At 37.0% G+C, this 12745-nt stretch overlaps 1 protein-coding gene across 3 annotated transcripts in view; it reads left to right on the top strand.

Annotated features, from left to right (window-relative positions):
* The window catches only part of CTDP1 (CTD phosphatase subunit 1), a 97427-nt gene that overhangs the window by 27003 nt on the left and 57679 nt on the right, over positions 1 to 12745 (top strand). For all 3 annotated transcript variants that reach the window (XM_064422319.1, XM_064422327.1, XM_064422333.1), the window contains exons 8-10: positions 975 to 2060; positions 9213 to 9354; positions 11580 to 11810. In XM_064422319.1, the coding sequence (XP_064278389.1) occupies positions 975 to 2060; positions 9213 to 9354; positions 11580 to 11810 (1459 nt within the window). The remainder of the gene's footprint in view (positions 1 to 974; positions 2061 to 9212; positions 9355 to 11579; positions 11811 to 12745) is intronic.

Genomic DNA, 12745 nt, shown 5'->3' with positions numbered 1-12745 from the left:
AGAGCATATTACTAGATTGATAATTATTTGGGGGCAAAATGTATTTGAAACACAATGCCATAAGAAAGAATTTTCAGGCTTTTTCCAGTTCACCCAAGGGTTTGGGGTTTTTTTAATTTAATACTTGTGACATTTCTCTCTTTCCCTTGCTGATAGAAGTGTCCAATACAACAGTAGAAATAGTATGATCAGCCTGAATCAGGTCACTGTTATGTGGGACCTGTACACTTGACTCCTGTCATTACTTGCAGGGCAGGAGCATGCACACAAAAGGGAGACAAAATAGCGTGATTTCACACAGTGTTCCCAGTGAATGTTTGTGTGCAACAATTTGGAAGTCTGCAGTTTGTTTAATTGTCTCTCTATTCTGTGGACACATCCTAAAACGATTCTTCTGTTTTTGACTGTATTACCCTTTTATTTGTGTTCCATCAGTCTTAAATTGAGCTTGAATGACATCTTTGTGTTGCTAAAATATGTCTTTTCAAGGACTGAAGTTCAGGTTTTTTGTTATGAAAATTAAGTAATATGAAAGACATGGCTGTTTATAAATAAAGTTCTTGTACTGTAGTTCTGGATTAGGACTTCATGAAGCAAATTCTGCCCATCTGCCCCCAATTTGTTTATTTTTTTTGCTCTAAGTTGTAATCATAAAACTTACAGTACAAGAGAAATCCTTTAATTCTTGCAGAATTAACAAATAATTACTTATGACCTGTGATTTAAAGAAAAAAAGCTGCTTATGTAACTTCCTTACAAAAGTAATGTTTATTATGTTTGAGAGTCCTTTCTAGTAATCATTGAGACCTAGGGAATTTTAACAACTTTAAAAAGCCTAGTGATCACTTCCAAGCATAATTAAATCTGAGTCCATATGTAAACTCTGTGTTTAAGGTCAATGAAAATTAAATTTTGGTTAATCTGAAGAGAAGAAAAAAAGTTAAAATATGTTTTCTTTCTTGCCCATGTCTTAGCAAACCACTCTACTAAACCTGAGGCATTGGATTCAGCAGTGATTTCAGCAAAAGATGTTGAAGAAATAAAGAATGTTATATGTGTAGAAGAGCACAGTAATGGTCTCAAGAAAACTGCAAAGGACACTTGCACTGCAAATGGGAGTACTTCTGTAAGCAGTGAAACATCTGATGGGGATGTGAGCTCTCATAACAAAGTTAATGCCCAGGACTCCTTAAATGATAGCACTGGTCACAAAACGGACAGTGAGGTCACTGATGATTTGGCAAATACAAAAGAATCTCAGATTTCTTCAGAAGAAGTTGATACAACAGTTATAGAGAAGCAGCAAACCCAAGAGAAGGTAACAAATGACTTGGACTTTGAACTGTCTAGTGACAGTGAAAGCGACGATGGATTGGATACCAAAAAGTCATCCACTTCTGTATCAGACAGTGAGAATGAGGAAAAGAGAAGTTGGAAGAAGTCCAAACAACCTCTGCAGGATGAAAATTTGCAGCAAGAGAGTTGCACTGATGTGAGTGAGAAAAAGGATGGTCTGCTGAACCATTCTGGGGACACACAGTCTTTACCTAGTGAAAATATCCAGGACAAAATTGATCATGAAGCACAAGAGGAAAGTGAACAAGAAAGCCTTTGTGATTTAGGAAATGGGTCTGGAGATAAGAAAGAAGCTGAAACAGAATCTCAGATTAGTGAGCAGTCTGGAATTACAATGGGTGAGTCCTTAGACCAGAGTATGGAGGAGGAGGAGGAGGAAGATGATACAGATGACGACGACCATTTAATATACCTTGAGGAGATCCTTGTGCGAGTTCACACTGATTATTACACAAAGTATGATAAATATCTGAAAAAAGAGATTGAGGAAATTCCAGACATCAGAAAAATAGTACCAGAACTAAAAAGTAAAGTCTTGGCAGATGTAACCATAATATTTAGTGGACTTTACCCAACAAACTTCCCTATTGAAAAGACACGGGAACACTATCACGCCACAGCACTTGGAGCTAAAATTGTGAAGAATCTTGTACTTAGTGCTGATGATCCTGATAAAGCAACACATCTCATTGCAGCAAGGACCGGTAGGTATTTGAGCAGCTTTTAGTCTGTTAAAGTTCATGCCTTGAGGTCTTTTGTATAATCTACAGACTTTAACTGAGATTAGAATCAAAATCAAAGGATTCATCCTAAAACAATTTAGCAGTCTTTTTAAAAGGATTCTTTCTCTTCTCTTGCTCAAATGTGACTTTTAATTGTTAAAAGTAGGACTCACTAAATGCCCGCTGATTCAATGTGTCATGTCTCAGTTTTTTGTTAAGAATTGGTGATACTAATGGTCAAAGACTCGGAGTTGTTGAATAGAAACATTTAATATTTGTGTCAAAGAAAAGTTTTTGATCGTCTTGCTACAAAGGTATAGCAGTGCTCTCTTTCTCAGGTTAGCCTCTCATGGTTCAGTTTCACTTGGTACGGAATTCAAATAAATTATTTTAAGAGACTGCTAATATCCTGTCACTTCACGGTACTTAATCTATACTGTTTTTGTCAAAGGGAATGTAAGAGTTTAGCATAACTTTCAGGTTGTCTTTGGCAAAGCTGCGTGGTTTTTTTGTAGCTGTAATGGATAACAATGTACCACTGGTAGCTGCCATAGAGGAGCTACCAGTCAGCAGGGTAGCTTTTTATGGGTACAGCCTGAGGCTTGGTTTCCTCATTGCTGGCCTTTTGAAATGACATAGAATCTAAATATCTGATAGTCAAATCCATGAAATCCAAAAGTAAAACTGCATGTTTTAAATTACCTAAAACTCACAGGTACTTTTAGGACACTCTTGGCCGACATAAGCTAAAGAAACACATTATCTGCCACCTATTGGATTTTTTTTTTTTTTTGACTGCTATTCATTTGGGGTTTTAGTAGCAGCTTGGTTTCATTGGCTTGTATTTTAAAGAGAGGGTACTTTCCTCAGAAGAGTGTATGTCAAGAGGCATTTAAATAGTAAACGCATATGATAAATTGAGATAGACTTTAATAGTAAAAAGAACCTAAAACTCAGGAGATGGAATTAGATGCATTGAGAGCTGGGATTCTGGGTTGTGAAGATGTGATAATTGCAGCAGTGAATTTGAAGTTTTGAAATCAATGCATGCATCTGTTTCGGACTCCATTGTTTTACTACTGTTGCTGAACAGCTGTTTTAAAACTTCATAAATAGGAATAATTATTTCAGCAAGGAATTATGCAAGTTCATTATACTTCATTGGAGACATAATAGCCATCAGTATAAGAGATGATTTTCCAATTTCAAATCTTAAAATGTTTCAATTCAAAATTGCTTTGTCTTAAACTAGATTACTTCTGAATGTAGTTATACATCAGATACATCTATTGTGATGGGGTAAAATTGATAGGATAATGTAAATGAGACTCTCCCAAACCTACACATTTCTCTAGAGTGAAAAGTGTTGAAAAATACATTAAGGTAGACATTATGTGATAATGAGCAGTTGACTTTTTGTTTGTTTTTTGTTAATGTACTGTTTGAGGGTTGTGTATTTCTGTAGATGCATGTATGCATCCTTCTATTCTTATAAATAAATTATTTGCCACCTGTACATTCTTAGTGAATCATACTAAAGTACATCTGAGTATGAAAAACTATTTTAACTTTGTTTCTTGATTAAATTGCATATTGTGCTAATTCTAGTCTAGGTAAATTGGCAGTCATTTTTCTGCCTAATGGGCAATACTGTTGTCATCTTTCATCATCACTTAATAATTTCTGTAACAATGGCAATGAAATAGAGGGATTTAGAGTGAATAAAACAGGGTTATCCAATAACCCTTTGTAAGATCCTTCTGGATTGACTGGTTCTGGTTTTGTGATGGGGTTTTGAGTTTTTTTTCAACTGGAGACTTATTATTCTCTCCTGGAAGGTGGGAGTAGTTAGGCTGCATCGTTCTAATTTCTTGAAGGGAACTTCTTAATCAGAGATTTTAAGGATATAAATTCTGTCCTGTCACAGCTGGATTTGTGATAATTCATCTGTCAATGTGATTTTCATAGTGATTCTTTTATGGTTAGAGAGCAAATTATTACAAGCCTCTTGCTGACAGTAAGCCATACAAATATTGCATCTTTGGCTCCTGTGGCAAACATCTGAAGCACTGCTTGACATGCAATTGCTGGTGAAAAGGGGAAACAAAAGCATGTCCCTTCTTGAGTTTTTTTTCAGAAGTCAGTGATGTGAGACCAGGCAACATTGTTATCTGTACCTTTATCTTTTCTTTTTTTAACATGTTTGTGAAAAGCGATTCTAAAATACCTTTAGTTCGGTCTTCTGGGTGACACCACTAACAGCAGCAGACTTGGGACTCTGACAAGCAGCTGAATGTGTATGATTACTTTTTACTAGCTGAGATGTAAAGAAAGGCACATACTTAATCTGCAGCAGTGTTTAGGGGTTAATACTATTAGCTTTCTCATTTTGAGGGCAATGGAAGAATTTGGCAGAGGACATAAACAGGAAGAAGTCAGTGTGAAACAGTTACCCCTTAGGTCTTAAAGTGATGGGGTTTCCCCTGCAAAGTGACCTCATCATAGCTTGGTGCATTGAAATGAACAGCTATTGAAAAACGTTTTAGGTTGTTTCTACGGCATACTTCCCAGCCTATTAGGGTAACTAATTTAATTTTTTTCTTCTTTCTATATACTTACCGCTTTCTCTGCAGATAGGCTGTTTGTTTCCCTGTAGAGACAGGTACTCTGATTTCTGAAAATAAATAAATCCTTGTTTCTGAAAAAAGTTGGGGCTTCTTTCATTACATAGGGCAGAAATTACTGCCTGAATTACTGTAAATATAGGATCTTTTCATCGTCTAATCAGCTTTCATAAATCTGAGTGACTGAGAAGGCTGTCCTATAGTCCTTTCCACTTATCTATGGACTGCATAAATCTTGCTTCAGTTTTTGAAACATCTGTTGTTTGCTTAAAGCATCAGCAAACCACTGTAGGATAAGTTTTTATAGCTGTATACACACTTGGCTAAGCAGTTATCACACTGTTTCATAGACCTTGTTATGTTCCTTCCTGAATAGATGAAAGACGCTGTAGTTAATTCTTGTGTTGAGTTTTTGCGGGTGGAGCAGATAAAGCTGTTCAGATCTCTCAAAAATTATTGTAGTATGGTAGGAATGGAAATACATCAGTTTAGGTGCCGAGTTTTTATTTTACTTTTCAAAATATATTTGAGTCCATGCTATTTCCTACTCCTGTGATGTGTCAACAGCAATTTTTCTTGAAAAATATGTTCAGGGCTGTGTCTTTAAAAAAACATTGGGTTAAGCATTGCTCTAAACTTGGCCACTGGCCAGGTAAGCTTGTTGGTTTTACGGTGCAGAGTTAAACCTGAACTTTAGGCATAGCTTCAGAATAACACACCTGTCTCTTGTCTTAGGCCAGTGTTCTTGCAGAAGAGGATTTGATTGTAAATCAAGATCTATATATAAAAATTACCTGAAGAGAAATAAACTTCTAGTGATCAGATTTTCCAAGCAGTGTCTGGCAGCCTGGTTGCAAACTGCCATAAGGCTATGTTGATTTTGGTGTGTTGGAATTAGGAGAAAATTCTGCAAGTGCTGCTGGTGATCTCTCCCCATTGTGTGCTTTGGTTAGTCGTGACACAGCCTTGAGCACTCACACTGAGTTCTGCATGGGTGAGATTGAATCAGAGGCCACAGTCAGCTGAGCACTGTTTTCAACAAGTTCAGAAGTAGAATTGATGAACACCTTCCCCAACTTTGAAAATAACATTTTCTGATACTCTCTGCTTCAGACTGTATCCATCAGAGAATAGATGTGATAAATTTGGCCCCCAGTTGCTTCATGTGGAAAAACTTCTGTGCCTTTTTAACTTTTTGGAACTATTTTAGAATTTGAATTAGGGGAAGGTGATTAGATGACAACAATGTAAAAAGTAGTCTGGAAGATCAGTTTTTCTCTAAGTGATTTTCAGCTCAGCTGGGTAATTCAGGTATTCTTAGCTGCATCAGAAGTACTGTTGCTTGGATGGATTAAAATCTTTTTGCTGTTTTGTCTTAATAAGTGTAATTCAAAAAGAAGTTGCACTGGGGAAAGGGAGAGGAGATGGCAAACATATCACAGTGCTATTTCTCCTCCCAGTTAAATTTGTGTTTCACCAAATGTTGCTTTAAGTAGATTATACATGTGAAATCTTGATTTGTGAAGATGTCAGCTAGAAATAGAAGGCTCTCCCCAATAGGACATACTTGTGTTTGCTCATGCAGTTTTCAGTATGCTGGAGTGTGCCATAGGCCACTGCACTTTAGAAATGAGGAGGAAGCAGAAATCCTTGTTGTTGTGGAGGTGAGGAAGGTAAGACTTTTGACTCTTGGAGGTGGGTTTGGTTACACACAAGTCTGTGTCACCAGCTTTCACAGAATCCTAGAACATTTAGGTCATTAGGGGCCTTAAAAAACATTTAGTTCCAGTAGCAATTTCATACAAAATTGTGCTATTTTGGCTTTCATGTTTAAGTTTTCTGTCACAATCCTGTCAACTGTAGAAGAATTTGCATAGCTCCTCAGCATATATCCAGTATGAAACAATCAGATATGTGTGAATGCAGAATGTGATGGTGGGGAGGAATGGCAGCAAGATTAAACACCTGACATCAGTGCAGAAACGAGTTTGAGAAACAGTTGGAGAAAGTCATCTCCTCATGTAACTTCACAGATTTAACACAAGGTGAAGGTGCAATTTTACAGTTTTGTCCATGTTTCCCCCTGATGAAGTCCAAAAGGAGCAGCACAGTCCCATCTATCCAACAGCATCACTAGCTCTGGTTAACTGTTGTGTGTGCTTACTACTGAAACCACTGCTATTGCATGTGGCATTCGGTCAGCCCCAGAGCTGTTATGTGCAGCACAGTATTGCCAGCTGTGTCTGATACCTGATTCAGTAATTAATAACAGGCACAGATAACTAAACTTGAATCAGACTTCTTGCTCTTGTTGCCTTTTTTTTGCTCTGAAACTCTTATGAACCTAATTTTAGCATCCTGTTTATAACAGCTGTCTTCTTGCTGATTTGTTTTTCTGATGTTTTCATTCCTTTTCTCCTTTTTTTCTCAAAAGAAAGCAATGTCCAAGCTTGGCCTTAAACTTCTTCAATCCTTTTTCTCCCAGATCTCCTAAACTGATTCTCTTTCAGAACCTTTGCTTTATTATTTCTGAAATATACCCTGTGTATAAATGAAATACAGGTTTATACATTGCTATTTCTAACTGAAGGTATTTCTACAATTCCTATTGAAGTTAATTAAATATTAATATCTCCAGTCAAAGCTCCTTCTGGCACTGTAAACTGGCTCATTTCCAGCAACTGTTGCATGAAATTCCTCTCAGTTGCTTTTGTAACTCATAATTAATTGGAAAACAGATTTCTTAAATCAGGGCATGTATGATTTCAGGGGGTACATTGACCTCCCTTATTAGGGTTTTATGTTTTAGCCAATTGAAACCTCTTGAACTGCAGAGATGTGCTGGGTTTAGCACAGTTGCAATTCTATAATTGTTTTCACTGAATCTTTGTTGGACAGTGATTTTATTTTTATTACATGGCAAAAATTAAATATGACATTCAAATCATTCGCGGTTTGGACAGGACTGTATCTTGAAGTACTTTTTTTTGTGTTTGTGTTTATCTTAGCTTCTTAAGTTAACTTTTTTTCTTTCGGTGATCCTTTATATGTACAGCTCTTACATCCTGAACTATGCAACTGGTTGCGTTTATACCTGAAAAAAGAAGAAATATATTTGTCCACACAGCATTGTTTTCTGCTAATCTAAATCCAAGGAAAAAACATATGTGTATCTAGAGAAAAATGTAGCCCTACTCTTTATCCTTTGGGTTTGGAGTACAAAAGGTAGGGAAACAGGCTTTCGGGAGTTTCATAAAGGACAATTGTCTCCTGCCCTTTCTGTTTCAGTCATTTAATCTTACAGATGACTTAAACTGAGCTGTCTAACCAACTAGTTAGGTCAGTCCTCAAGTGCATTTCAGTTCATCTGTCTATTCCAGTGGATTGTTCAGGAGTTCAGGTTGTACAAAGGGTATTAAATATTTGAGATTAGCTGCTTTGTCTCATCTTCAAATTATGTGAAGAAGCATGGGTACTTCGAGATTTTCATCTAAATTGAAACAAGTAAAATCATATTGTTAAATGACAATCATGAAGATGAAACTCCAGGGAACTGTGATGAAAACATCAAATTAATTTACTGTTCTTGCTTGCTTGTCAGAATTGTTCTGAAGCTTGATTTTTTTTTTTTTTTCTTCTGGAGGCTTCATTGCTTCATTGTTCTCACATGTGTGAAAACAGACAAGGGCTCATATTATCAGGATTATTATATTTTACTTTGTTTTGGTAGCTGTTGTTAACTCACTAGTGTTAATGGTTTTTTCCCTGATTCTCCTCCCCATCCCACTGGTGTGGTTGGAGGAGTCAACAACTTGCTGGGATTAAACCACAGTGCTGATTTTGGTGCTTTTTGGCACATTTATAGCAACTTCACTGAGTTTCTCTCTTGTTCAGGCATCCCCAGAGAGTAGAACTGGAGATCAGCTGTTACTTGCAAGCTGCACTGTTACTGGTTTCATCTGGACTGCATGCTAGCCTGCCGTGTTTAACTTCACATTCTTTGTTCCTGTTTCAGCACAAAGGAATTCTATCTGCTTTGCCTCCATCTCTGGTACATGGAGGTTGGGTGGGTGACAGCCTGTTAAAAGGTAGAACAGAGGGCCATGTGTAAAAAAGTTAGTATGATAAGTTAGTCAGGCTTCAACAGCATTGAAAATGTACTTCTTCTTGACCTACTAACAAATACAAGTGAAGGAGATGTTATACAAAAGTGCACTTTTGTTGTTTGTTGGGCTAACATGCAGAGAAGATGCAGAGATTTTCTGTACAAATCTTAGTGGGCTACTTCCATGGTGCCAGTTTTTCAGAAAGTTACCTTCTTCCAGCTTGAGTCTGAGGTACTGCATCTTACTCAGATTCTCACTTTTATTAGATGTGATTGTTTTGTTGGGCTGGGGAGGCGCTTTTTTTCTGTACAATTGATGATAAAATGTTCTTGGTTTTAACTATACACTGGTTTATCTTTTGTGTTTCTGGGAACACTGTTGTGTTGTGTTTGACTTTGTAATAGGCACAGAGAAAGTACGGCAAGCTCAGGACTGCAAGGATCTCCATGTTGTAAACCCTGATTGGCTGTGGAGCTGCCTGGAGCGCTGGGACAAGGTTGAGGAACAGCTCTTTCCTTTAAAGGATGACTACATCAAAACTCACAGGTAAGTGCCATGCCTTGAAAGAATAGGGGCTATGAAGACAGGTTATTCTGATTTGTTAATAAATTGGTTTCTGACAAGTTTAGATGCTTTATGGATTCTGTGGAAGAACTCCCTGTTTTTCCATTTCTCTTTTGCTTAAACTGAAGACTGTCAAGGGATTAGGAGACAGTTCAGTAACTAGCAGAGTCAGAAGAAAACTTGTGGTAACAATACTTTCTTTAGCTAGTTACTGTTGCTAGCTCTTTTACTTTGGAGAAGTTGCCCTTTTCAGTTCATCCATAAGCCTCCAAATGGAGGGAATGCCACCAAAGCATGGGATCGTTCATGCTGCCAAAAAAATTACATATTTTAACTGCATGAAGAACTTACAAAGTATAGCATTTTTTGGTGAAATTTGGTAGTGATGGGAAAGAGAGAAACAGAAAAATACCGTAGAAAATTCCAAGAAGAATTGGAAGGCATGAAGACAGGAGCAAAAACTGGAAGAAAGGGACTAGTGAGTGGTGGTTTGGGGATGATAAGAAAGTGCTGAAAGAGAAAAGGTAAAAAATTAGTGCACTGTAGGGTGACAGTAAATAGAAGAGGCAGCCAAAAACATTATCAGTAAAGAGGAAGTTGGACTGTTGGACAACAGTCCCCTGCAGGATAGTGGAATGGCTAAAGTACCTCATGACAAGGTACTCTCAAGCCAGCTTCTGCTTCTTGACTTACCTGTTTGGATAGACCCACATCTTGCAAGCCTAACAGATGATCTTCCCTTCCATGATTAGACAGGAAGCAGCATGGCATAATGGGATTTCTGTATTAAAGTGATACTGGTATGACTGACTATTTAGAGATTTACTTTCTACTTACAAGATGCCCTTTGAGGGCAGAACATGGGTGTGTTAGGCTTTGAAGACACCAGAAAAAGAAACGTGTGGAAGTGAGGTCATTTATCAAATGAGACATTAGCTTAAGACACAGGATCCTGTAAGTTGGGAAAAGATATGTAGCCTGCTTATGGCTTGACTAGGATACTTACTATTTAAAAAGTACTATCAAATGATTTTAAATCAAACTTCGGAATATTTGCATGGGATGCTTAAATTGACACTGCTAAGTTTGCAGTAGAAACCTGGACAGTAGCTTGTGAATGTTTTGGGGTTTTTTTTTTGAAGTCTGCATGAATGTTAGTCTTTCTCCCTCTATTAATTTACTGTTCCATTTTACTGAAATACAATACCTCTTAACTTCATACTTCCCCCCCCCACAAGCTTCAGTCACTAAGATATCTATCTTGATGCAAATACCTTTACCTTTAACCCAATATGTGTAGCTACTTTGGAAGAGATTTTCTCTTTAATTAAGCTGCTTGAAATAGTGATTACAGGTCCAAAGCACATACAAACTAGGGGAGGGGAGAAGCCTGAGAAAGCATTTACATGTAAAATGAACTTAAGATACCAAGAAGAGAATAGGTAAACTTGGAATTGGTTTACCATGTTATTGCTACAAGACTACTTCAGAAACGTCCATAAAAGCATCTGGTAAAAACTCCAGTTTTGTGTCACTTCTAGTATTTGTTAAAAATTAGTTGATTATTTTTAACATAGTATTGCTTTCATGGAGCATAACATGCTGGTTTAGTTGATAAGTTTTTTTTTTTTAATTATTCAATTTGGTTGCTTTTTTTTTTTGTGGAACTTCATCACAATTGTATAGTATGCTATACTGGTGATTCCTGCAGACTGATCTTTGAATGTTTCTGCTGATACTTCTAAAGTTATGTTTTTAAAATGCAGCAGGGTGATCATGGGCAGTTTAGTATTTAAAGAAATTAGTTAGCATGACTTGCAAGTTAATACTATGTGTTTATCTTCTCTCAGAGCAAATAGATTGATACAATAGGCTGCTTTTCTCTTTGTTGCATATATGCAGATTATCATGCTTTGCTAATTGTGCTGTTGTTACTACCTGGAAATAATTTCAGTAACTTTGTGTTTAGACAGTTTCTAAGGCACGCTTAGTAATATTTTAGTAATTTAAACATGACATTATCTTGTATTTGCAGTTTTCTGTTTTAAATTCAGTGGACTTTAATGAGGTAGAGGAGAAGTGTTTCTTTTGAGATTTTCCAAACCATTTCCCTCTTCTGCTTTAGAAGAAAAGGGAATGTTGTTCTGGTTAGATAGTTAATTTAAATTTCTAATGCAGTTTTATTTTTTCTGAACTTCATCTAACAGAGAAAATAGCCCTGCCACGTTTCCTGATACACCCAGCACATTTCAGACTGCTCTGTTTCACCCAACCCCCATCCATCCGAAGTCTCAACCTGGTCCTGAAGTTCGAATTTATGATCCTAACACTGGAAAGCTGATCAGGAAAGGCACGCAAACATCTGCGCAGTCAATGTACATCCAATCTCCAGCTCCTCCCATCACTTTGCCAGTCCACGGTGAACACTCATCCTTCAGGTACCTAAAGCATGGCTAAGAGTCACATTGTCTACACTTTTAGATTCTGTAGTAGATCTTACTCTTATTACCTTTCATTTGATTCAATTGGTATTTTTGCTTTACTTTGCTTGCTTTATAAAAAGCCAAGAAAATAAGCAAAAGTGAATAATCAGCTGAAGTGAAGTCAGGATGCTACAATTCCAGATGCTTTGTGCCTCACTGAAATGGAACTGGAAACCTCAAACCAAATAAATTCAGTGCATAGTTTGTGTAAAGAATGTTACAGTAACTGATTGCTGAAGTGAGGCAGCTTGATGTTTCTTAATGAGTCTTAGAATATTGGATTGTTTTTTGTTAATAAAATATACCTGATAGCATTTAGTTCTTGTTTGTAAAATTAACCTTTTCACCTAATTCCTTCAAATGGGTCATTAACTTTGTTTTTGAGGAATATCAGAAGTGATGGAAGAGGTGTGTAGCTAACTGAGCATTGTGAAATAAGGTCATATGGCTGAGTGCTCGTTACTAATCCTTAGATCACTAAGGCAAGACACTAATTGTGGTGGAGGAAGAGGCAGTCTGCTTTTTGAATTACAAAGGATGGTATCTATCTGAATTTAGTCAAAATTTGCGTTAAGCTGCAAACACCCCTTGTCTCTTAAGGATGTTTGAAATATCTAGAATTAATCCCAAGTTATCTAAATAAAAGATCTGACTTTCTGGAATTCTAACAAGCTCAGCAAGGCTTGTTCACTTCACTGGTAAAGAAGCATCCAGTTAAAGGCAATGCTTTTCTTTGTGAAGTGCTATCTGTTTGTAGCCTTTTTCTTATTTCAGCTTTCCTCTTGTTCTCAATGCAGGTTTTTTGAGTCTCTCTTGTTTGTGAAGATGTCCTGTTTTCAGTTCCTTTTTAACTGTCTTTCAAAGTCTGTTTTAGTTTTCTGTGACATGGT

This window comes from Passer domesticus, chromosome 1, assembly GCF_036417665.1.
Source record: "Passer domesticus isolate bPasDom1 chromosome 1, bPasDom1.hap1, whole genome shotgun sequence".
NCBI classification, from domain to species: Eukaryota; Metazoa; Chordata; class Aves; order Passeriformes; family Passeridae; genus Passer; species Passer domesticus.
Note: the sequence above shows the minus strand (reverse complement) of the source record. Positions and strands in the feature narration are given on the sequence as shown.